The following is a 26,676-nucleotide window of genomic DNA, read 5'->3' as shown; positions in this document are numbered from 1 at the left end:
CAATCTAATGATGCTGGGGGAGCAGCAAGCTGAGCTTCAATGACCCCCTGTTCAGTGATGACTGTGGTCTCTTTCTCCAACTCAGACATCTCCCTTGATATCTGGACCTACATTCCGCATTGCTTCGGAAGCATCATTTCCCATTTGGAAAGGGAGCCAATGAACTCAAAGTGTGTAGAGTTTGAGATACCTGTGGGACATGAAATTTGTGATGCTTCTGAAGCAATGTGAAATGTAGATCCAGATATTAAGGGAGATGTCTAAGTTGGAGAAAGAGACCACAGTCCTCACTGAACGGGGGGTCATTGAAGCTCAGCTTGCTGCTCCCACAGCCTAGTGAACCTAGTGAACATCAGTAACATCACATGCCCAAACCTGGTCACTAATATTACTTTTCAACTGGTTAACACTCAGGTTTATCTCTACTGCCATGTATGTATCTCATACAATCCTATTTTAATAAGTAGGAAAAATATTACGTTTCCTCTTACCCAGACTGGATTTTAAAAGAAGCAGTTACAAATCTAGTTTAAACTGGTTTCATAGATCTCGAATTCTGAGTTGGAGAGAAATAGTGGGAATATGTGTTCTTAGAGAGCGGTAAATATGAACAGCTTGTTGGAGGTAGGGTTCTCAACCCCTCTGCCCTCCTTGAAAAACATTTATTTTCGAGCCTGCAATTAATAAAACAAGATTCCAGCATAGTGTCACTCTATAAAACTCAAAAAGTTACAATGTGACACTGCTAAATGATTGGCAGAGATATTTGCCAGGTTGCTGAGTCATATTTTTGTCTACCAACCAAAGGTTGTTATTTTTATTTTTTCCTTTTTGGGACACAGGCTGACAGACTCCTTCGACTGCAACAGGCAGCAGAATTTTACTTGATGCAGATTGTTGAAATTCATACCTTTGTGGGCATTGTCAGTTTCAACAGCAAAGGGGAGATCAGAGCCCAACTACACCAAATTAACAGTGATGATGACCGAAAGCTGTTGGTTTCACATCTGCCTTCGACTGTGTCAGCAGAAGCACAAACCAGCGTCTGCTCAGGGCTTAAGAAGGGATTTGAGGTACAGTTGGGTACGCGATGCCCAAATCACCATCACTTTCCTTTCCTTCATTTTATAGCTAAGGTTCCTTCTGATATGGGGCAATCTGTTACAGTGTGGTCATCACACTGATAGGAAAGTAACAATGGGTTATTTTTAAGGTCAGGAACCATGTCTTGTTTACCATTAAACCCCATGTGCCTAGCAAAGTACCTGGCACATATTAGCTGTTCGATAAATGCTAGTTGAAGGAATGACTAAATAAATAAATACGCTGGCCAAGGCTGGGGAACTTCAGCATCATCTGGACAATTTCTAACACTGACCCTCTGCATTCGGTGATTGGCCCAACTGTAGCCATTTTTATGCTTGGGTTTTCCAGTCAAAATCAGTAATGTCTGGCTTTTGCTTATAGTAATTCTAGACCCATCTAACTCTAATGTGTAGCCAAGGTTGAGAACCACTTCTCTAAGGCCTCTTATTGGTCTTTCACCGGATGTCAGAGGCAGAGATAACATACAAGAATGTGCCCCATTTCCTCTATCATGGACCCTCTTCTAAACTAGGGGCATATTGTGATGATTCAAACAGAAAGAGTCTCTCTGTACAAGCAATCCAGCAATGGCATGTACAGTGACAAGTCCTTTGATGAGGTGAGTTGAGGATGGAATGGGGATGGGCTTGGAGTGCAGCAAGCCACAGAGGATCTCAAAGAGGCATATGCCTTACTGATGGGAATTTGGAATGAGTGAATTCTTCCATTCAATGGCAACTTGAATTACATTTCCTTCCAAATGACTGATACTCTACGTTCAGGTGGTTGAAAAACTGAATGGAAAAGCCCATGGCTCTGTGATGATATTAGTGACCAGTGGAGGTGATGAGCACATTGGCAATTGCTTACTTACTGTGCTCAGCAGTGGTTCAACCATTCATTCCATTGCCCTGGGCTCATCTGTGGTCGAAAACCTGGAGGAATTATCACATCATACAGGTAAATATATTTGTAAACACTTATGTTTTAGAGCATTTCCTTTTAAATTGAATATTCAAAGCCTTTTAACTTGAATACTCCCAACCATGAAGCTCATATTATGACAATAGAATGTGTGGCTTAATTGGAAAAAGACAAATAGAAACAGCTATCTTAAGGAAAACAACACAAAAATCATTGCTAAAATCTGCCAAAATTTTGTTGACCTTTAAAGATTTTCCTTAGAAGGTGCCAATCATATACATCCAATGAAAATATAATTTTTATAATTTTTTGTTAAACTAATCTGAGCATGTATAATCACAGAGCTAAAAATATATTTAAGAGTAAACACACTAACTTTCATGATAAGGACACATACCAAATTGTAAGATCCATATCTTTTTTTTGTTCTAAATGAGGCATGGAATAATTTTATCTTATATTCCTTATAGCCAATAAAAATGAGTATTGCTGACTTACAAATTAAAAGTTAGGTTTTTATTGAATTATTTTTGAAAACAATGTTTTCAGAATGTAAGCATAAGTGTAAACATATAGCACTGCAGATAGCAATGAACCTAGAGTGTCTAGGAATCACCTTCATTACAAGACTATTCAAACAATATTCATTGAGTTTCTATCAAGTACCAGACAGAGGTGTAGACCTTGACATTACAGCCGCGAACAGAACACACAAAACTACTCACCTCTGCTGCTCACCATGTGGCTGGCAGGATGCCATGCAATGCCAGCCAAGTGCTACACCTCCTTCCCCAAAACTAAGCCTCTTACATGGGAAAGGTTGTTGCAAAAAACCTCACATATTATTTTTTGTTTTATTTTACACATTTTAATGGTTAACATCCCAATCATGTATTTCAGGAGGTGTAAAGTTCTTTGTTCCAGATAAATCAAACTCCAATAGCATGATTGATGCTTTCAGTAGAATCCCCTCTGGAACCGGAGACATTTTTCAACAACGTATTCAGGTCAGAATTTCCTCAATGGGGCTGGGGGGCAGGGAGAAGGAAGCAAGGAAAACAAATGAACTGTGTTAACTCACTCATTAACCTTATTGGAATATGTAACAATTCTTGCACAGAAGGCTTTTAAAAGAGCTTCTTGGTGTCACCAGAGCCAGGATTCATTGTTACCTGATGCCTGTTTTTCTCAACCCTAGTAGTAATTTCCTGAAAATTGCTACCTTGGCCTTTTAAAGTCTGTAAGCAGAACTTGCTCCTTCCTAGTGGCTCAAAATGGGGAGGGGGGGGGTGGGGGGGGGGGGGGCGTGTAGAGGTAAGACCAAGATGACAAATAAGAAACTGTTTCTTAGGTTTAGTTCTATAATAACTTTCCATCAATCAAAATCCATTTTACTTTTTTTTTTTTTTGCTTTTTTAAAAACTTCTTTGAACCTCCTCCCTTGTGTTAAAAACATCAACTATTTCATTAAATTCTAAACAAATTTAAATATTTCTTCGACTACTGCAATTTACTTGACTTTGCTCACAAAGGCTTCCTCTAATCAAGCCATTTAAAAGGGCCAAGTTTTTTCTAAGTACTTTAAAGATATTTTGAACATAACTGAGGGTTTGAACAAAATTGCATCTGCTGTTTCCTCACAGATGGTAAGTTAACCTGCCAAGTTAATGACTTGATGTGAGCAATGAAGTCAGTTAAATTATTCTTAGAAAATATTTAACATGAAGATTATATGTACACAGCAAAGACAATAACCACAATTTTATCATTAGAAGTGAAAAAAAGGGGAATCATAAATGAGAACATGTATTTATAAATTAGATTACATTTGGCTCTTCTGAATAATCTTCCTACCCTGTGACTTCTTCTTTAATGCTATGAAATAAAAACAAGCGTTTAAAAATGTTTTCAAAAATTTAACAAAATATTATTCATATGGCTGAAATTTGCCTTATGTTCTCAAACGTGGCCACCTCTCCCCAGCGTATGTCATTAGCCCCACTAGACTATGGACAGAAACTATATCCCCTTCAGCAGCTCAGGCCCAGGGCACAGAATGTGCCCCAGTAGTCAGCAGTCTACAAATACTTATAAGATGGATTTGAACAAATAATCCACAGTGTCTTTGCTGTCATCCACCAGTGAATTTTTTGTGCTTTCTGAGTTTGAGCAATATTGCAGCGCATTACTTAGTGTATTTATTTAATAAATAAAAATGTCCAAAGTTATTTTTACGCTTGTGTGTGTTGTGGATACACAGTGATTCAACGTAGGGTCTCTTGGTGTCTGCTGGCCTGGGCTCTATTCCCGTGTCACCTCCTTGTATGTGACACTGCACATGTTACTTCTCTAAGGCTCTGTCTCATCTCTGAAATGTGGCTAACAGCAGTAGTCACCTTAAAGCGTTTTCAAAAGGATTAAGTGAAGTAATATATGTAAAGCATTTAGCTCAGTGCCATCACTTGTATGTACTCTGTAAGTGTTGCATGCGTGCACCTACATGCGCGCGCACACACACACACACACACACACACACGTGTTCACGTGGCTTATTGCAGATGGCTAAATAATTCTTCTAATGTACCCAAGCTCCCTGAAACTCAGCGTTTTATTTCTTATTAAAATATATAAAAGTATCTGGAGAGATAATATATAAATTAAACCACTGAAGCACATTCACAAACAAAAAATTTTTAAAGCCTGTTAATTGCTGATCTGAAGCTAATGTTGATTTGGATAACAGACAGTCTGGGAACAGCTAAAATCAATTGGTAAAAAATAATGAAGAGACATTTGTATTAACTATGACAATATTTTATATCTTCCGTACTTCTATAATATGCAATATTTTGCACTGGCGAGGTATTTTGTGAAAAGTGATTTATATAAATACAGTACCTGTCAGAATTTAGTAATTTTTATTTTTGCCAATGTATTTTTGTTTGTCCTGGAAGTAAAGAAAAAGATGGGATGTTTACGCCTACCACTAGAAACTTTCATGTATATTTGTATTCTCTTGAACAGCTTGAAAGTACGGGTGAAAATGTTAAACCTCACCATCAACTGAAAAACACCGTGACTGTGGATAACAGTGTGGGCAATGACACTACCTTTCTTGTCACATGGCAGACCAGTGGTCCCCCTGAAATTTCATTAGTTGATCCTAATGGAAGAAAATACTACACAAGTGATTTTATCACTAACCCAGCTCTGCGGACTGCTCGCCTCTGCATTCCTGGAACTGCTGAGGTAGATGCTGTGAGCTTTGTTCACAATGACAACATTTGGTCAAGCACATGACTTTCAACTGAATCACATAATTAATTAAATGCATTATGTAAAGAAATGCTATTCTGATACATCACAAGTTTACTTTATACAAAGGCATTTTGTGAATGTTAAAAATTTAAGAGAAAAAGGGGTGCCTGGGTGGCTCAGTCGGTTAAGCGTCCAACTTCAGTTCAGGTCATGATCTTATGGTTTGTGAATTTGAGCCCCGCATCGGGCTCTGTGCTGACAGCTCAGAGCCTGGAGCCTATTCTGTGTCTCCCCCTCTCTGCCCCTCCCCTTCTTGCACTCTGTCTCTCTCTCTCTCTCAAAAATAAATAAACAAAAAAAATTTTTTTTAATTTAAGAGAAAAAAACAAGGTTTGTTCAAAACTTTAAATGATGGAGGGGTGCCTGGGTGGCTCAGTCAATTAAGTGTCTGACTTTGGCTGAGGTCCCTGAGTTCACAGACTCGGGTTTGGCTCAGGTTTGATCTCACTGTCTGTGAGTTTAAGCCCTGCATCGGGCTCAGTGCTGACAGCTCAGAGCCTGGAGCCTGCTTCAGATTCTGTGTCTCCCTCTTTCTCTGCCCCTCCCCCACTCGTGCTCACCCTCTCTGTCTGTCTCTCTCTCTCCCTTTTTCTCTCTCTCAAAGATGAATAAACATTAAAATTTTTTAAAAATTTAAATAATGGATACCAAAGTCTTCTCTCTTCAACAGTAGATATTAATATGTATGCAGTATAATTTCTTTTTGCTTGCTTTCTTCTTTATAAAGTTCACATAGACATAGTTATCTATAGGCTTGGGGAAAAATCTAGCTAGAATTTATAATATGAATATATGCAATACATACATTTTTGAAAATCTGCTGTGTGATGGATCTTGTTCTAGGTGCTTTACAATAAAACACCATGATAGGAATAAGAACAGGGTACTCAGAGCATCCAGGAGGGATGCACAGACTTCTGGGGAAGGTAACGGCCTCCTGGAAGTAAAAACATCAAAACGGAAATATGGAGAATAAAGGGGCCAGAGGTGTCAACGACATTCTGGGCAGAGGAAAGAGCACATAGAAAGGCTCAGAAAAAATAATTCTATTTTATTATAATTAAATTATAATTAAAGAGTTATAATTCTATAACTCTTCATAGAAGAGTAGGTCAACATGGATGAACTATACAGCAGCATGTAGGCTGGAGATTTAGGGGCAGGAAAGAGAGGAAGTGATGAGGCTAAACACATAAACAGAAGCTATGTCAGCAAGGGCTCTGTATGCCAGGAAAGGCAAGAAGAACCTAAACCCTAAAGGTAAAGGGAACCACTAAAGGGTCCAAGTAGGCTGGGGGATTGCTCAGGCCCACTCTTGCACTGCCTGAGTGCAGTCCTTAGCATCCTTGGCCCTTCCTGCTCCCAGGTCACTGTGGAAACCTGTGCTGTGGCTTCCCTGCCTCTGGGTTTCACCTCTACCCCGGTGATTGTTCTGAAGCATACATCTGACCAAACCTTGTCTCCTGTTCAAAACTCATTGGTGGTCTCAGGATAAAATCCATGTGGTTACTATTACATATCAGGCCATTGACATTCTGACTGTTGCCCAAGCTTATTTCTTAACCCTCTTGCCAAACATCCTCTGCTCTGCTCCTCCTTACTTTTCTCCCGACTCATCGCGTTCTTTTTACATCATATTCTTTGTACAAGGGCCAAGAACACTTTACCTACTTTTTGCTCCCTTTGCCTGACCTCTTAGGGGCCCTGTAGCAAAACACATATTACACCCAAAGAGAAGTTTTTGATACAGAGATCTGTGCTAGATGTCTATTACTAATGTTATGATTACAAAAAAAAAAAAAAGTATTGCGAATCATGACTTCACAAGAAAATGGCCACGCACATGAATTCCAGTGAAGAAGGCTGGGTAGGGTGTGGTGATACCTTAACTTTCCACACTGAGTCACAAGTTAACCCCTTGCTTTCTCTCTTTTCCCTCAAGCTCTACTTCATTACTCCTGTTATGTCCAGGGTTTAATAAGATGTAACAGCAAGAATGAGGAAAAAGAAAACATTCATGTATAATCTCATCCAAAGAATAAATTTCTTAGCAATGGTATTTAGAATTTCTTAGAATGGTATTTAGCAATATTTCTATAAATTAACACAGACGTTGTAGGATCCTGACTTATTAAAAATATTGCTCTTTTTCTTGGTCTCTAATAGTGTATGTGGGTTTTGTTGCTTAAGATTTCTGTATATTGGGGGTGGGGGTTGAGGGACATGGAGGGAAGGAAGGATGCTATCGCTTTTTAAATCCAGGCGTTCACATAAATCATAATTGTTTACTTAATTTGCTGTAATTTTCTCAATTGTAGAAAAGGAATAAAAACATTGAAATTTCTTTTGGGTGAAGGGGCTCAAATTAATATTTGCAAAATACTTCAGGCTGGACACTCATCATTATCTTCTAAAAGTATGAATCAAAATGTGTCCTCCCAACAAATAAGTTCATGGTAAAATTCCCTGAAGAGTTACCTAACGATAAAAGTGGGTTGTGCTGTGAAAGCCATGTAAATGGTGAATTGTAATACCCTCACCGATATAATTTTTCCTACATTTGTTTGTAATTCCTTTAAAAAATGCAACATCAACAAAACAAGGAGTAAAACCCTAGAAGCTTAGGCTCATGCTTTAAAACTGAGGGATGTTTTTTTTTTTTTTTCTTCACACTTGACAAAACAAAAAAGCTTTGTTTTGCAGCCTGGGCTCTGGACCTACACACTGAACAATACCCACCATTCTCTTCAAGCCTTGAAGGCGACGGTGACCTCTCGCGCCTCCAGCTCAGCCATGCCCCCTGCCACTGTGGAAGTCTTTGTGGAAAGAGACAGCCCCCAGTTTCCCCACCCTGTGATGATTTACGCAAATGTAAGAAAGGGGATTTATCCCATTCTTAATGCCACTGTAACGGCTACAATTGAGCCAGAGACTGCAGATCCTGTTGTGCTGAAACTTTTTGACGATGGAGCAGGTAACAGGCAATGTCTTGTCATTTTTCATGTTCTCAAGAGGTGTTGTGCCAGGGTGCTGCAGTATCGATCTTAAGCTTATCTGTAAAATTCCTTCAATTATTTTTCCCATCCAATCTTTTAAATTTTTTTAATGTTTATTTACTTTTGAGAGAGAGAGAGGGAGAGAGACAAAGTGTGAGAGAGGGTGAGGGGCAGAGAGAAAGAGACACAGGATCTGAAGCAGGCTGACAGCACAGAGCACGACATGGGGCTCGAACCCTCAAACCACGAGATCATGACCTAAGCTAAAGTTGGATGCTTAACCGACTGAGCCAGCCAGGCGCCCCTCATCCAATCTTTTGAGGGTCTCAAGTCCTCAGAGAATCACTGACATACTGAGTAGCTGCAGGTCACATCTGCACAAGGAAAGAGAATGTGAACTTGGGAAGAGTCCCCTTGAGGGTCCTTGGTGTGGCTGTGGGGTGAGCAAAAGGGTGGGAGGAAGTAGCTTGACACCTAGGTCTTGGCTTTTGGTTGGCCAGTGACACTGGTAACACAATGAGGTCACACAGAACAGGCTTATACGTCCTTGTGGCAATTCCCGTATTCCTCTAAGATTCACCAGCTGTATTAGTCACTGAAATAATAGGATCAGAAAATTAAAATAACAAATGAAAACCCACGAAGTGAGATGCAGTAGTAGTCTCCTCAGACCCAGCTATAAAGAGAAAATTGGAAATTGGAACTTGTGACCCAGGAGATAACCCTAGACTATTCTTTAGCCAAATAGCAGGGTTGATAGGAGGGCAGAGCCAGTGTGTTTGCATGTGCGATTTGCTCATGAGACCACCAGGCCAGCAAGCGTAGTGGAATCACACCACAGATTCTCCTACCAACCACTGGGAAAACAAAGTAAAAGAAAACAAAACCCGACTTCAAGCACTCATTCTGCACATGGCGTTCAGAGCCTCATCATCATACATCACAGACCGCACAGCATCAGGCCAGGAAAGAGCAGCACCTGGACTCTTTTTGACTTTTAAAAACAAACTCCTTTGTTGTTTTATCTTTCCTGTTCTGTTCTTTCCCTAAAGAATAAGAATTTTCCTCAGAATGAGAATTTACCTCGAAGTCTATGTTGACAGCTCCAAGTGTTTGATCTACTAATAAAACCATACTCCTGCTCTCCGGTGTTTCAAAGATACATTCTTTTTCAAGAATCTTAGGTTTGGCAACACATTAGCATCCTGCCATGGCAAACTTGTATGACATTTATGAAACAAAAGTTCCTTTGAAAGATTTCAATTCAAGCCTATCTCAGAGGGACACCAGAGAAGTCCTCTCATTTTGCCTGTTGGAATGGATCCAAATGAGCTTCTCATGCTCTGATTGCTTATCCATGGCCACACCTTTTAGCTTTTGTATATAGTCCAAAAATGCACTTTGCAGAACACTTCTCCTTTGCTTCAGTCTGTGGGCTGGCCTGGAGAATAGTTCCTGTACTCTTTGGAAAGATCACCTACGTCAGCTCAACAACTTTTGTATTTATTCCCTGGAACCATTTCATTTATTTGTTGTCTACATTTATGCTCTAATGAAAGAAACAATGGAGAGTATTTCTTAGGCATTTTAGGTAAATTTAGGGTTTTTTTTTTAAACCCAATACTTAAAACACACGTACATAGCTAACACTTCTTTTTATAATGGAAGCAGTATTTACCTGCTTCCAAATTAATGAACAATAATAAAAATGTATACTGATGAAATGCTTTACAATTTAAAATGTACTTTCTCATGAATACTCTGAAATACTCAACACAACAGCCCTGTGAGATGAGTTGTCCCTGTTTTACAGATGAGAAAATTGAGGCTCAGAGAGGTTGTTTCATAGCTACTGAGTGGCAGATCCAGACCTCAAAATCAAGTCCCATGACACCTGAGCTAGTGTTCTTTCCCATTTCTTTCTGACTCAGGGATTAAGGGAGGTGGGGGTGGTAACTGTGGCAGAAAGATTTTCCTTTATCATTTCTTAACAAAGGTAGACCTGATTCCTCAGTAAACCACTAAATACCAAGATTTCATTTCTTCCCAATAGACAAAAAAAATTTCCAGGATGCCTGAGTGGCTCAGTCAGTTGAATGTCCAACTCCTGATTTTGGCTCAGGTCATGATACCATGGTCATTGGATCAAGCCCCGCATAGGGCTCCACACTACACATGGAGACTGCTTTAAGATTCTCTCTCTCTCTCTCTCTCTCTCCATCTGCCCCTCTGCTCCACTTGTGCTCCCTCTCCCTCTCTCTCTAAAATAAAAAGAAAATTTTCTAAACCTACTATGATAATAAGTTGCTTAGCACTTTGTATTTTAATTAAATATACTCCTACTTTTCTCATGCTAAGGAGCAGCCCTGCCTCCACAGTGGGGATTCAGGAACACTGCAGGGGTGATACAGGGCTAGGGTCCAAAGTGGAGTATGTGGTATGAACTGACTCTAGGATAGGACAAGCCATTTGCCCAGGGTGGTCATCTGCACGTGAAGAGTGAATGTGTTTTGCACTTGGGCTGAGCTCTGCCGTCCACTGCTACCCTGTAGTCTAACTCTCCCAGGCTTCCTGCCTCCCCCATTCAGTCACGGACTTGGTTTGGACATGAACTGCTCTCTAAGGATCAGCGTAAAAGGAAAGAAACCTAGCACTGGCCAAGCTTTCAGAATGCCTCCTAAAGCAAAGCACAGTGGACAGAAACAAAGCCTGTCAACCTCCAAGTCAGCAAGCCCCTTAGAATCTAGAACAGTTCCATGTACCCTGTAATGAGAAAATTAAATAATTTCACACAACTTAATCGACTACCAGAATTTTTTTCCCCAATGAGGGCTGCAGGGTGTTCATAAACCCCTTGCAATTTTATGAAATGTGTATATGAGCATCTCTATTTATTTCCTAGGAACAGAATAGCTTTTATCTCAAAAGGGTCTCTCTCATAAACAAAAAGAATATGCTTGGTTTCCATGAAAAACTAGTATTATTTATAACGATAAGGAGAGCTCTAAAGTTGATAATTAAATGTTTTATTAGCACTGAAATAGGGTCCATTCCCCTTTAGAGAATAATTTTTCAGAGGTTTAGGAATCATAGGGAGAAATTAAGGAGCCACTGGATTTTAATATTAAAAGTAACTAGAACCACGACAGTATAAGCTAAAATGGAAAGAACCAGGGGAGTAAAGCCTATTTTTTATTTTAAAGCATATTTATTTTAATTAAATATTAGTAATCAACTATGATGACAGTGTTGACATTGAGCTTTTTTTTTTTATATATATGCAGGTGCTGATATTATAAAAAATGATGGAATTTACTCGAGGTACTTTTTCTCCTTTGCTGTAAATGGTAGCTACAGCTTGAAAGTGCATGTCAGTTACTCCTCCAGCAAAAGTGGCCTAGCCCACTCTGTTCCCGGGAATCGTGCTATGTACGTACCAGGTTACATAGCAAATGGTAAGAATCATCAGCACTGGTGTTTGAATAAACCTCGTTTAATGTATACATCTCTGGTGTGTGTGTGTGTGTGTGTTTGTGTGTGTGTGTGTGTGTGTGTGTGTGTGTGTGTGTGTGTATTAGAGGGGGGGGGAGTGACGGAAAGAGAGAGTTGGAATTTCAAAACTCTTTATGCTTACATCAATGCATAATTTGTTGGCCATCTCTTCACTTCTCAGTGATTCATGATAGTGGATAACAGGAAGGTAATAGATAATTCCTACAGATATTTTTATGTCTTCATTGCAGCCATTAGTTTGGCCTCTTTCTTGTGGCTGTTTCACCAGAATTACTAACAGATAGAGATTTATTGTGTTTTATCTCAGTTACAGCTCCTGTATCTCCTTTATAGAGGTTTCAGGCAAAAAAAAAAAAAAAAAAAAAGGCAAAAGTTATTAGCAGTTGAAAGAAAAAAACAAATGGCCCAGACGATCCACACCAAAAATGAGTTCCTGAATAAATATGGATTTGGATGTTACAGACAACTGAGTTATTCCTGAAAATGTCCTGTCTTCCTTCAAGATAAAAGCACCAAATAAGTAAAAGATACACATCCTTTCTTAACACCATTATTATAGTTCCTGAAGGGAAGCAGTGGTTAAAGTATAACAGACAGGGGCGCCTGGGTGGCTCAGTCGGTTGAGCGTCCGACTTCGGCTCAGGTCACGATCTCGCGTTCCGCGAGCTCGAGCCCCGCGTGGGGCTCTGGGCTGATGGCTCGGAGCCTGGAGCTTGCTTCCAATTCTGTGTCTCCCTCTCTCTCTGCCCCTCCCCCGTTCATGCTGTGTCTCTCTCTGTCTCAAAAATAAATAAACGTTAAAGTATAACAGACAAACAAAAATATGCTATAATCATCTTAAACAATCTCAGAAAACATTTTTAAACATTCTTATTTCCAAAACTGCAGAATCTTTTTGCTTAATTTTAATGTATTTTATCAGCAATAATTAATCATTTGGACACATGATTCTATATTTTTGTTCTTTAAGTAGAAAATAATCAAGGTGCTCCAGTGAATTTGCATCTCCTGATAATTTTAGTGATGTCTAAAATATAATTTACTCTCTCATATATTTATTTTGGGTTACTTTGAAACCAATGTAAATCAAATTGCAAGGTAATGTGGTTTTACTTCATAGATATGATTTCATATGTAGCTATAATACCTTACTTGTAAATAAATATTCCCTCTTTCATTTATACATTAAACATTTTTGAAGGCTTACTAGGTGACAGGAACTAGGAACTTGGGAGAACAGGTAGAATAAGGCCGCATTCCTACTGAGGAGCTTGAAGGCTACTGTCTGGTCTGTTATCTTTCTGAAACCTGTGAGTTTAAAGGATACACACACATATTAGCATCTAGTGTATAGAGATTAGAAAAGTAATATACAACTGTGCTTCTATCTGTGTATCTTGGAGATGCCCTTAGCAGCACAGAAAGAAAAAGGTAGGTTTCCCTAAGCATTCCTACCAAACATAACATTTATCACATCACTTTTAGATGATCACCTGGAGCACACACCTCGTTAAAAAATGGGAGCTGCTCACGCCGCCTGGGTGGCTCAGTTGGTTAAACATCTGACTCTTAATTTCTGCTCAGGTCATGATCTCACGGTTCGTGAGTTCGAGCCCTGCATTGGGCTCCGTGTTGATGCCGTGTGGAGCCTGCTTCTAATTCCCTCTCTCTCCCTCTCTCTCTCTCTGCCCCTTCAGCCCCCTCTGTCCCTCAAAGTAAATAAATAAACTTAAAAAAAGGGAGCTGCTCTATTTTCACACCACTAAATCTCCAGACACAGTAATGTCTGCATCCTTCTTCTCCTCTCCAAAGACCAGTGTCTCTGCTGGCTTCTGCTCTGGATCCCATCTAGCCTGCCCATCCAGAGGCCTTGTGAGCTCACTTTTGCACGGTCCCACTCTTCTGGCCCCTCTGAACCACATTCAAGCATGATTTATTACATCTATTTTAACTGGTCTCCCTTCAGATTCTGTCTACCTCCCTGTCATCTACATCCTTGACATTAGTCTAATCCTGCCATCTGCACTTTCTCACCTTTAATTTACCACTTTCTATTCATCGCAGTCTGACTTCCACCCAAATCACTCCACTGGAAGTGCTCTGGCCCCAGCCACCAACGGCCGCACTGCTGTTAAAGCCAACGAACGCATTTCAGTCCTCATTTTATCTGACCTTAGCAGTGTCTGCCACAGCTGACTGATTTCTCCTTCGTCATATACTGGTTTCTATGATCACCTCTTATTCTCTGGAATTTTTTTGTTGGGCTCCTTTCCCAGTTCCTCCTTTTCTACCAAGCCTCTAACTGTTGGCAATTTTCAGAGCTCAGGCCTAACCTTCTTACCCTATCACCTGTAGCCACACTGCCTGGGTTTGGAACCTCGCTCCTCCATTTACTAGCTTTGTGATTTGGGGCAAGTTACTTAGTTTCTGTGTACTTCTGTTTCATCATCTTGAAAAAGAGGGGTAATAATTGTACCCTCCTTGTAATGGTGATAGGAAAATTTAATAGTCGATCCACACAAGGTACTTAAATAAGTACTTGGCACGTAGTGAGCCAGGCAGTCAATAAATGCTATTTAACACTATAGTTGACATTTTTATTAGGTAACTTCATTAATCCATATGGCTTTAATAATACCTATATGCCTATATCTTCCAAATTCACAAGTTTAAAATTATTAAATCTAGATAAAACCTCTTTTTTGAGCTTAAAATACATATCTAACTGGCTCCTTGTCATCTTTAATTAGATGTTTTAGAGGAATCACAAACCTTGTAACTTACATGTTTAATCTCCTTCTCTTTAGCCTGCTTTTCCTCTGAAGTTGCATATTTTACAAACCTGGGAGCTGTTTCTTTTTCTTTTTTCCACCAACTTTCTTTCCTGTACGACTCCATATTCAAATCCAGCACCAGCTTTTATTGATTTATCTCCAAATTACATCTCAAACTGCCTACTTCTGCCCTCCTCCCCACTGCTGTCACCCAGCCCAACCTGCCATCCTCCCCGTCTGGACTATTGTAGTGGCTATCTAAAGGGCCCGCTGATTGTTGCATTAGAACCCATTCTCCAATGAAGGCAGCTAGAGTAACCTGTTAGAGAGTAAATGTGACCATGTCACTGCCTTGCTTCCCCATAGTTAAACTCTAAAATCATTACAGTGGCCTGCCTACGTGAGCTTCTCTCTCCTGTCTTATCTCAAACTATCTCCTCCTTGCTTTAATTTTTTCTTATTTGCAAAGCTCTTTAGTACCTCAGAGTTTTACACAACCTGTTCCCTTTCCCTAAGATATTATTACCTCCGCTCTTTGCCTGACTGACTCCTACTCACCCTTTATGATACTTTTAAATGTTACTTCCTTGATAACACTATAAATTACGTACCTGTGTTATTTTTCTTCACAGCACCCTGCCTTTTTTCCTTCCTACATTTATCACAAGTTATAAACATGGTTGTATTAGTATGACTATAAATTCTGTTTTATAGTTTTGAGATACTGTTTTGTCTGTGATTACTGGCAGAGCATATACCCTCAATATACTTATTTAGTGAATGGAAGGATGGATGGATGGATGGATGGATGGATGGATGAATGAATGAATTATAGAATAAATAAACTCAGTTATTCTAAAGATGTATTAAAGAAAAAAAGGTTTTAAAATGTTTCTCAATAATCTCTCAAAACCAAGCTATTCAGGAGATTCTAATTTGTTGTTTTGGCCATTCTTTTCATGGTCACAGGTAACATTCAGATGAATGCCCCAAGAAAATCAGTGGGCAGGCATGAGGAGGAGCAAAAGTGGGGCTTTAGCCGAGTAAGTTCAGGGGGCTCCTTTTCCGTGCTAGGAGTTCCGGCTGACCCCCATCCTGACGTGTTTCCACCATGCAAAATTATTGACCTGGAAGCTGTAAAAGTGGAAGAGGAGGTGACTTTATCATGGACAGCACCTGGAGAAGACTATGATCAGGGCCAGGGTAGGTTTCTTGGTTTCACTATCTGTTTCTCTACGAGATAGAATTTCTAATAACTATGCCAGGGGTTAGTTGGGTAAAAATGCTTTGGGGGCTTAGAGCTGACAGAACTGCAGAGAGTTGTTATGAAAAGCTCTGAGTTGTTCATAAGGCATTACATGGAACAAGAGTCTAGGGACAAGAGCTTGTCAGCTCCCCAGAATTGAGAAGGCTCTGGTAAACTAACTGACACTCATCATCTAGAACTCTTGATTGGAAACATAAATACCATATGCAAGAGTAGTCTAGTCAACAGAAATGGGTCCTGCATTACAGAGCATGGACTTCCAAATACTGGAGTTATTTAGTTTTCTGAAGATTAGATAGTGAATAATGAATTCAAAGATTTACAAGTCAAGGTTAGGGGAATAATTCCCATAAGTTATGCAAAACTTGGTGCATTTTCTGCCCCCATTTCTGAACCTCACTTTCATCAGGGAAACTAGAACCAGGTCCCTTATTTGGCCTTTCCTAGCCTTGTTTGGATGGACATTGATGAACTTCTTTCTTAACTTTCCTTTTTCTAAGGCCTAAGCCAGCCTTCAGGCTTCCATCATCATTCCTTGACCCTCATAGCAACTCAACATAATAACTTTTCTGCAAGAATCGCCTTTCTAAACATCTTTGCCATCACCAAAACATGGTTATCATTGATTACACATTAAATGATTTATTTCCTGTTGCCTCTGATTGAGATTCCTATAGGAACCAACATTCTCTATTGAAAGGTTTTTGTCATTATCAGTCAATAACAGTAAACACCTTGGGCCTTTGCCAGTCTTGCTTCCAACTTGGGCCATTGTTTTTTGGCTTAAAATTTTCTGTCCATTTACTACATTCACCAGAAAGCATCTCAATTACAAATAATTCTGTGCTACTGAGGAACATCAATATTGTAGCTTTGTCTTCTAATTCTTTTATCAAACTCTGTCTCTTCTTGCCAGAGGAGAAGGAAGTAAAATATATTCTGAATTAAGAATTCACTTAATTTAAAGATTGGAGATATGAAATGATTGAAACTCTGGGATGGATATGCCCCTTGTATAAAGGAAAAAGCTGTAACTCACATCTCAGGAAAAAAATTCTTCCTTCTGTGGCTTTAAGTCTAGCTGTTTGATCTTTGGCAAGTTGCTTAACCTCTATTGGCCTCAGTTTCCTTATATGGAAAATAGGACTACAAATATTTATTTCATAAGTTATCATAAAGAATAAATGAAGTGACATATAAAAATCAGAAAGGGAAGAGAAAGTATGCCAAGTTTCCTGGGCTCCTCGTTTGCATTGCTGTTGTCTTCTGTAGCCATAAACACTCCCATCTGTATTTAAAGGTAAGAGTGGTGCCTGCCACCTAGTGTTCTCACTCTTTCCTCACTGCCTCAGACATGCAGTGTGCTACATGAGGCAAAAGCTCAAATTACCATCCCTACTGGGAACTGTTCTTTCGGTGCCCCAGGAGTTTCAACTACACCACTAAATTAAAAGAGTAGAGAGAGGGGTGCCTGGGTGGCTCAGTCGGTTGAGCATCCCACTTTGGCTCAGGTCATGGTCTTGCAGTTCATGAGTTCAAGCCTTGCATTGAGCTCTGTGATATCTCAGAGCCTGAAGCCTGCTTCAGATTCTGTGTGTATCTCTCTCTGCCTGTCCCCTTCTTGTGCTCTGTCTCTCTCTCAAAAATAAATTTTAAAAAACATTTAAACGTTTTTTTAAAAGAATGGAAAGAAAGTGTGTGGTATTGGTGGTTATTAATGGCTTGGAAAGAAGAAATACAACCATATGGGGTGTTAGAATTGGTATCACAAAGGGCATTAATCAAGGGAATAGAGAGATCTCCACATAACCTCACTGATGAGAGGGATGACTGAAGCAGATCTGGCTCATTATGATGTCAAAACCATAAACCACAAAAGATATGTTGGGAGATGGCTGGATGTGTATTAAGTTGCTGAAATCACTCAGTCATAACGGATTCGGTGGCTCAGCAATGGCAAAATCGACCAATTAGTACTGAATAGACCAACTGGCAAGTAGATTCCTATTTAATTCATAAACATGTGCTTTTATTGACTCCCCCCCCCAAATTATTGTCTGGAAAGGCGTTGTCTTCACATCTATGACCAGAGTTAGAAATAATGGGGGTATGTCTCTGGTTAACAATGATAAAAAATGTGACTATTCTTTTTTTTTTTTTTTTTTTTTAATTTTTTTTCAACGTTTTTTATTTATTTTGGGGACAGAGAGAGACAGAGCATGAACGGGGGAGGGGCAGAGAGAGAGGGAGACACAGAATCGGAAATAGGCTCCAGGCTCCGAGCCATCAGCCCAGAGCCTGACGCGGGGCTCGAACTCACGGACCGCGAGATCGTGACCTGGCTGAAGTCGGACGCTTAACCGACTGCGCCACCCAGGCGCCCCAAAAATGTGACTATTCTTAAAAATGTTGTTAGCAGTAAAGGAATATCTAATATATGCACAAGCATATCAGTGTATATCCAGGTGCCCATTCTTCACCATACACAATGTCCTAAAAACGATGACCAATTACATGTTATAAATAAAACATTAGCAGATCACCATTATGTCTGGGAATGTATACAGGCTAGGCATTATGGAAACGGGTTACTTCCTTGGGTTTTCATTATAAGTCTGGGGTAAAATACTTGTTAAAATTCAGCACCAAGCATGTGACATATCTCTGCTATAAAGTTAATTTCTTTTGTATATCTTTCCAGAAATTGAAGTGAAAATATATTTACTAAGTAACTATTAATACTCAGCACAGTGCTAAACATTATATAAACATAATTTAAGATGGTCATTGCACTCCCAAGAATTTATAATCCTATATTAAGGGGAAAAAATAGTCAAAAACACAGTTTAACACCATGCCATCTGTACGGTTTGGAGAGGCCAGGTTCTTATCCCAGGAGCCTGGGCAGAGCCTTTGGACAACAAAAAAAGCACCAATCTTGTGCCTACTTCCCTGCACTATATTCCCTACATGCCTAACAGCCTGACCTGCACACTCTTCCTCAGACATCTTTTCATCATGTTCTTATATAACCATTGTTGAACACATTGTCTTTAAAAATTGTTAAAAATGTGCTGTTTCTGAGGAAGCTGCAGTGACAGCAACTGTTCTTCCCATTATACCCTCCCCTAACCCTCAGTTATGCTTCCGAGCTGGAAGAACACTTAGTAGAAGAAACCTAAAACAATCCTTAGGGGATAGCTTGGATGTCAAATGAAGAGAGGTAGTAGGAATTGTTCTCACTAGTGAAGAGAGAGCTCCCTAAAGATGGGACCAAGTCTTCAACTTCCTCTGTCCTCAGTGTAAGCCCAGAGCTTTCCATACTAAGAATTTATTGGTAAAGGTGCTAATGAAGATGTAAGCCTCAGTAACTGGAAAAGAACAATTACTGGGAAATAAGAAATAGGAAGGAGTGTAGTCTAGTGGGAGGCTGCGTAGCATAGTGTTAAGGTACTGGGTTCTAGAATCAGACACAGCATGTTTTACCTGTGTAACCTGAGACAAGTTACTTAATTTCTCTCACTTTCTGATTTTTAATCTGCAAAAGTAGATAGTAAGAATAGCTACCTCAGAGCATTGCTGAGAATTGAATGAGGTAAAACACAAAGAGGGATTAAAATAGTGCCTTGTCCATATTAATTGCTTAGGAAATACCAGCTTTTGTAACATTTTGGAGACAGAAGGGACCTTAAAGACAAGCTAATCTGACCTTCTTGTTTCAAACGTAAGGGAATGAACGTGAGAGTTTAAGTGTCTTGCCCAAGGCCATAGAACTACTTTCATTGGCTAAAATATACTGTTAAAGCAGAGTTAGAGATGAAACCCAGAGAGATACATACCTAAGAGGTCAAAGATGCAGAAGTGGCCTGATTTCTCTTTCTCACAGCGACAGGGGCAACACAACTACCGTAAACAGAAGGAGCCTCTCCGTGAATGTATGGGCTGAGTTTGTTTTCAGTCTTTGCAGTTTCACAGCTGTCCTGCATAAAGTTTAGTAGGTGCTCATGGTAGAAAGTGCATGGGATTTGGAGTTAGAAGAAAGAATTTGGTTCCAGCGATACAACTTTCTAACTGTTGACCGTGTCACCACATTTAACCTCCGATTCCCCATCTTTTTATTTTAAATTTCACAGAGGGGGCTGTACATGTGGACAATCTTTGTAAATGCTAAGGCTTATGAAATATTACTTGTTTCATTATCCAGGAGAAGACTCTGGGAGAACCTCGTGGAGAGCTTTCTCCATAGAGAACCACAGACATAGGAACAATGGATATGTTCCACTGTGAGTGTGGAGTAGATGGTCAGCCTCGCTTCTTATCCATGTCTGTCCACCTGTATTTGAACTGCAGCAGGGAGCAACTCAGCTCCAGTGCTCCAACTCAGCTCCCAGAGGGAATTGGCTGATTGATAAATTTGAATATAGAGGCTATTTTCTTTTTACAACCTTCTCTAAGGGTGCTTTCCTTTAATTACTATCCAGGAAATAGAAATAGTCTCATTATTAAAAAGTAGTATAGATTTGGAAACTGTTCAAAACACAGCCATCAGAAAATTTTCATTTTTTAATTGAAACTTGGAATGTCCTATGGTTTTCATTCCTTAGAACAAAATCTTTGTTTGGAGCTGATTTGTCCATTGTTAAATGTATTTTTAGCCATTTCAGATAAGAATTATGATCTTATTAGAGTGTTAGTACTATAGGTGGTTTCCTTTTTTGCATCTAGTGATTCTTTGTTATTAATTTTATTTTTGAATTGGTAATACATTCACGTGGGTTGAAAATCAAAACAGCACAGCAATGTGAATGTAACACGTAAAAATGTACTGACCTGTACACATAAAAAATGGTTAAGATGAGGGGCGCCTGGGTGGCGCAGTCGGTTAAGCGTCCAACTTCAGCCAGGTCACGATCTCGCGGTCTGTGAGTTCGAGCCCCGCGTCGGGCTCTGGGCTGATGGCTCGGAGCCTGGAGCCTGTTTCCGATTCTGTGTGTCCCTCTCTCTCTGCCCCTCCCCCGTTCATGCTTTGTCTCTCTCTGTCCCAAAAATAAATAAAAAAATAATAAACGAAAAAAAAAATGGTTAAGATGATAAATTTTATGTTATGTGTATCTCACTCCAATTTGAAAACTCAAAATAATATAAGGAACATCAAAACAATTAAATTTCTGCCCTCAGCTACTCCAAATTTGGCTGTTCTATAACATGCAGTTTTCTTAACTTAGCACAGTTTGCCTTGAATTAATGTTTACCATTTCACATATAATGTGAGAATCTTTCAAAAATATAATTCCGTGTACCCTTCCATCATCTTTTGCGGTCTTGCTGGCATTTATCGTATGTCTACATTTTTATAAAGCCCACAATGCATTGCTATGGTTTTTGTTATAAACAATCACTTGTACTTTTAAGAAATTTTAAAGAGAGAAATTGACCCTTTTAGTCACCCAGATTGTCAGCATTTCTAGTCGTCTTCCTTGCTGTAGGTCTGAATTTTTATCCAGCATCATTTCCCTTGTTGCTCAGGTCTTTGAGTGAAATTCTCTCAGGACTCATTTATATGAAAATGTGTTTATTTCACCTTAATTTTTTAAAGTACATTTTCACTAGATATAGGATTCTTGGGCAATAGATTTTTCTTTCAGTACTTAAATAGGTCATTTCATTATCTTGTTTTCAATTTTTTTCTTTTTTTTTCTTTTATTTTATTTTTTTAATTTTTTTTTTCAATGTTTTTTTATTTATTTTTGGGACAGAGAGAGACAAAGCATGAACGGGGGAGGGGCAGAGAGAGAGGGAGACACAGAATCGGAAACAGGCTCCAGGCTCCGAGCCGTCAGCCCAGAGCCCGACGCGGGGCTCGAACTCACGGACCGCGAGATCGTGACCTGGCTGAAGTCGGACGCTTAACCGACTGCGCCACCCAGGCGCCCCTCAATTTTTTTCTTATGAGAAGGCAACTATCATTCTTACTATTATGTTCCTAAGTGTAAAGTGTCTTTTTTCCCTTTGACTGTTTTAAATTATTTTTATCTTTGGTGTTCAATAGACTGACCATGATGTGTCTCAGTGTGTTTTTCCCATATATATTCTTTTTGGGGATTGCTGAGTTTCTCGGATCTGTGGAATATTCTTTCTGAGCAGATTTAGAATATTTTCAGCTATTATATCTTCAAAAAAATTTTGTTCTATTCTTCTTTCTTTCTTGGATAATATTAACATAACATAACATAACATAACATAACATAACATAACAAACAATACCGACACTAAATGGATAGGACAGTGGGTCACAAAGATCATTGAGATTATGTTTGGTTTTTCTCTTTTTTTCCTGAGTGCTACAGTTTGATTTCTATACACTTGTCTTCAAGCTTACTGATTATTTTCTGTTGCGTCCAATCCACTCTTAATCTCCTATTTTTTTTTTAATGTTTATTTCTGAGAGAAATAGACAGAGGGTGAGTGGAGAAGGAGGCAGAGAGAGGGAGACACAGAATCCGAAACAGGATCCAGGCTCAGAGCCCAATGCGGGGCTTGAACTTGGGAATGGCGAAATCGTGACATAGGCCAGTGGGATGCTTAAAACTGAGCCACAGGCACCCCCCCCACACACACACACACACAATCTCTATTCTTAAAGCATGGCTCTTCCAGTGTTTAATGGATATTTAAGGGCTAATAACCTCCTCTAACTTGGCAACACTCACACTCCAAAATCTATATCTATACCTATATATCTATATAAAACTCTGCTCAGTTTTTCAGCCTTCTAGCTATTATTTGTCTCTTGAGTTCTTAATGTTTCACCCATACATGAATAATTGGACGTCTCCCGATGACTTGAAAAAAGTATATAGAGTTGGGGCTGGTCCTTCTCCAGCTCCTTCAATTTTTAGCCCTTCTGGTAATCTCTTCCTCTGTCCTCTGATTTCCAGATCCAGAAGGTAGCTTTCAGATCCAGCTATCTGTACAGGAGAGGGAAGTGCCTTCAGAGGAAAAGCTGCATAAACATGGATCATTCCTACTCTGGTTTCCTTTTTTTTTCTTTTTTACGGATTGTAACTCCTCTTGTTTCTGCCTATTTTTATCTGAATCCAGTGCTTCAATGGCTTTGTGTCGTTGTTCTGTTTTTTGCTTTCTTCAGAGTTCATACCCACTATCTGCTGGAGAGTTAGTCTAATAGAAGCCACTTAACCATTACCAGAACTCAGAATTAAACTTTTACCGTTGACTTAAGTAACATATACTTTTGTCACTTAACATTTATGCTTACATTTTTCTTAAGAGGATATTCCCCATGTAGAAGTTTTTCATTTTATGTATTCAAATTTATCAATTTCTTGTTTATGGATACTGAATTTTGAGTTTTAATTATAAAGGCCTTTCCTACTTCGAGACCATACTGGAATTTACCTATTGTTTCCTACTAAATACTTAATATTTTTATTTTTTACTCCAAACTTTTTGATAATTATGGAGTTTATCCTGAGAAAAAGGTTTGTGATATGGATCCAATTTTATTTTTTTTACAAAATTGTACCCAACTGTCACAACACCATTTATCAAGAAATTTGTATTCCCCCACCCCATAAATTTGAATTCTGTGTCTATCATATGCTAAATTCCTGGTTGTATTTTGGCCTACTTTTAGATATTAGTTTATTCATGTACCAGAACTGTAGGCTTTAGTTATAGAAATATTATAGTGTTTTTATATCATATAGGTTTAGTCCTTCCACACTGCTATTTTTTAGACTTTATATGGCCAACCCAGATTATTTATTTTCTGTTCAAGTTTTACAATAAGCTTGTTAAAATGGAAACTAGAAGCAATTTCAATAGAATCATGTAAAATTTACAAAATAACTTAGGGAAAAATAACATCTTTATTATGTTGAATCTTCCTATTCAAAAAACATAATAAGCTTTTCCTCTTGCTTAGGTTTCAATATGAGTTCTTATATAGTGTTTTAAAGTTTTGTTCATACGCAATTTTTTGTTACGTTTATTTCTAGGTATTTTGACTTTTTGTTGCCATTCTCGTTAGTCATTTATAATAAGCTAGATAAATTACCCAAGTGACTTAACCTTTCTATTTATATTTTTTAATTTCAGCTAACAGCTATGAAATAAGAATGAGTCAAAGCTTACAGAAAATTCAAGATGACTTTAACAATGCCATTCTAGTGAATATATCAAAGCTACTAAGTCCTCAGCAAGCTGGCACCAAGGAGATATTTACATTCTCACCAAAGCTTTTCACAAATGGACCTGACCATCAACCTGATGGAGAGACACAAGAAAGCCACAGAATTTATGTGGCAATACGAGCAATAGATAAGAACTCCTTAAAGTCTGCTGTATCTAACATTGCCCAGGTATCTCTGTTTATTCCCCCAAATTCTGCTCCTGTACTTGCCAGAGACCATCTTATATTGAAAGGAGTTTTGACAGCAGTGAGTTCAATAGGAATCATTTGCCTCACTATAGCTGTAACACATTATATTTTAAACAGGAAAAAGAGAGCAGACAAGAAAGAGAATGGAACAAAATTAATATAAACAAATGTATAGAGTGCCTTCCTTCTTAGATATAAGATCCATGGCCTTTGCACTTTATAAAAACATACCAATAAAGTCAAATTGACATCAGAACTATTAAAAATGCTTTGAGTTTTTGTATAATACAGGTCAGATTTTTATATGCTAAACAGACACCAAAAAATATTTTATAACACTCATTTTTGAAGGAAATTAGGAAACCCTTAAGCTTTGGCTATGGACAAAATAATAAAAATTAGTCACCAAGGTAATGTCTTTAAAAGCAAAGGCAAGGGCAAAGTTGAACTAAAGAATCAAGAAAAGCTTGTTTTATTGTAGAGGAAAAATAGCCCCAAGTAGAGAAAAGGAGTTTGGTATAACTGTCTATATGAAGCAATTGTTCAGTTACTTTGATTAATTTTTCATTCCTTATCTTTTCAGAACAGGTTGCTTATTTATGACTAAAGATCATGCTGCATTTTATATATGAAGCCCCTGTTGTAAAGTTCTTCACTTCTTGCCATTTGGTTAACTATACTAAGATCAAATCCCACTGCTAATGCTCAGATATATCTTTGTTCACTGTAAGAGTTAACATTAACATGTGGATATTATCCTTGTCCCCTGACAGAGATTTGATAACAGAGGTCTATTGAATTTATTGCGTATAAGTTTCTATTCTCATCAAAGCAGCTTTCCAAGTTATTGCCTTGGGTGTTATTTAATAAAAAAAAATGGTTATAGCTCTCATAAGGCTTTAAGTAAAGAAGGAGACATAGTTCTGAGCTTATTTTAACACATACATGGTCTACACAGTTTTATCTGAGTTCAACCAAAGAAGAAGCCATGGGGCGGGGGGGGGGGGGCATACTGACCTTTAGAAATGATTAACTGATTCTATCTTTTGTTTAAAGAAGACTCTACAGGGGCACCTGGGTAGCTCACTTGTTTAAGCACCTGACTACAGCTCAAGCCATAATTTCACGGTTTGTGAGTTCGAGCCCCACATCAGGCTCTACACTGAGAGTACAGCCTGCTTCAGATTCTCTCTCTCCTTCTCTCTCTGCCCCTCTCTCACTCTCTCTCTTTCTCTCAAAATAAATAAACATTTAAAAATAAATAAATAAAGAAGACTCTAGGAATCCTTTCTCCATCAAAGGTTATTTACCTATGGGGGTCAGAGGTGAATAGAAACACAGGTCACAAGGAAATAAAAATCTTCTTTCATCTAATTTTAATATCCTTATGGTTTTAAGATTATTGAGCAGTAGAATCATTTGCTTTGTATATTAAAGAACTTTAAAAATTTATTGAATAAATACAAACAATAAAGTGGAATAGATCTATTTTATAACCAGGTCCAATTAAGAGTGAAAATTAGATTAAGTTCTGGAGAAGGGGGGAGAAAACTGGGTAACTGGGACAAGAAGAAAGAGAAAGAACACATAAAGCCTGAGTCGGAGACTCAAAGCAGTGCTGAGGGGTAAAATGGCCAGAAAATCTCTCACCCAGGCTGCCTCCTTGCAGTTCATACTACATCCCACGTGTGACCTGTTAGTGTTCTAAATCTCGTAGTGCCTAAAGTTTTCCAGATGCAGACTTCAAGTCCCCACTTGGCAGTCAGTCCCTTCTTCCTCTATTGCCATCATGCTTGTTAGTCTGGGATTTTCTTCTCCGTAGCTTCCATGAGCTGGAAATATAGAATGCTGAGATAGGGCATGGTGGGTTTTAAGTCTTTAAGTGTTTTCCTCATTTTACAGATAGGAAAATAAAGGGTTAAGAGAGCACTGTGCAGATTAGCAGCAGAGGTATATAGGAGTAGAGCCCCATTCTTATACTACTCCTTTACTCTGTATTTAAGAAGGTGTGGGAAGATCGTGAGGATTATGCCTAGAAATATTTAACTCTTTTAAGAGCAGTTAACAAGAGAACGAGTCTAGTTTTGAGGAACCGGATTTGTTTATTTTTCCATCTTGTGTGTACAGGAGTCAATAAATGGACTTAAATCCCAAAATTAGTGAAAGAGGCAAAACAAAATAGATTAAAGATGTTAACATGAGTAGCTGAAATGCATTGTAGCAGGGTAGAAAGGGTGATCTCATAAAGCAGGTAAAGCAAAAATGTTCAGTAGTTATGAGGGAATGAGGCATTAGACAACAAGAAAGATATAATAAATGTGGTAAAATATTGATTTAGAGATCGCAGCAATCATCAATAGAATAGAGCCACTAAAAAGGATGTGACATTGATCTTGA

The 26,676-nt window shown here is 38.7% G+C and overlaps 1 protein-coding gene across 9 annotated transcripts in view; it reads left to right on the top strand.

The window, feature by feature from the left end:
• Positions 1 to 25,236, top strand: part of CLCA2 (chloride channel accessory 2) — a 65,680-nt gene extending 40,444 nt beyond the window's left edge. For 5 of the 9 annotated variants that reach the window (XM_049616873.1, XM_049616872.1, XM_049616868.1 and 2 more), the window contains 8 exons: positions 843 to 1,073; positions 1,869 to 2,046; positions 2,911 to 3,017; positions 5,035 to 5,259; positions 8,032 to 8,302; positions 11,609 to 11,779; positions 15,581 to 15,814; positions 23,997 to 25,235. In XM_049616873.1, the coding sequence (XP_049472830.1) occupies positions 843 to 1,073; positions 1,869 to 2,046; positions 2,911 to 3,017; positions 5,035 to 5,259; positions 8,032 to 8,302; positions 11,609 to 11,779; positions 15,581 to 15,814; positions 23,997 to 24,442 (1,863 nt within the window). In that variant the 3' untranslated portion in view covers positions 24,443 to 25,235. Of the gene's footprint in view, positions 1 to 842; positions 1,074 to 1,868; positions 2,047 to 2,910; positions 3,018 to 5,034; positions 5,260 to 8,031; positions 8,303 to 11,608; positions 11,780 to 15,580; positions 15,815 to 22,816; positions 22,911 to 23,996 lie in introns of all 9 variants that reach the window. The other 4 variants (XM_049616875.1, XM_049616867.1, XM_049616876.1 and 1 more) reach the window with 3 other exon arrangements.
• The last annotated feature ends 1,440 nt before the right edge of the window (positions 25,237 to 26,676 follow it).

Source organism: Panthera uncia (assembly GCF_023721935.1).
Source record: "Panthera uncia isolate 11264 chromosome C1 unlocalized genomic scaffold, Puncia_PCG_1.0 HiC_scaffold_4, whole genome shotgun sequence".
NCBI classification, from domain to species: Eukaryota; Metazoa; Chordata; class Mammalia; order Carnivora; family Felidae; genus Panthera; species Panthera uncia.
Note: the sequence above shows the minus strand (reverse complement) of the source record. Positions and strands in the feature narration are given on the sequence as shown.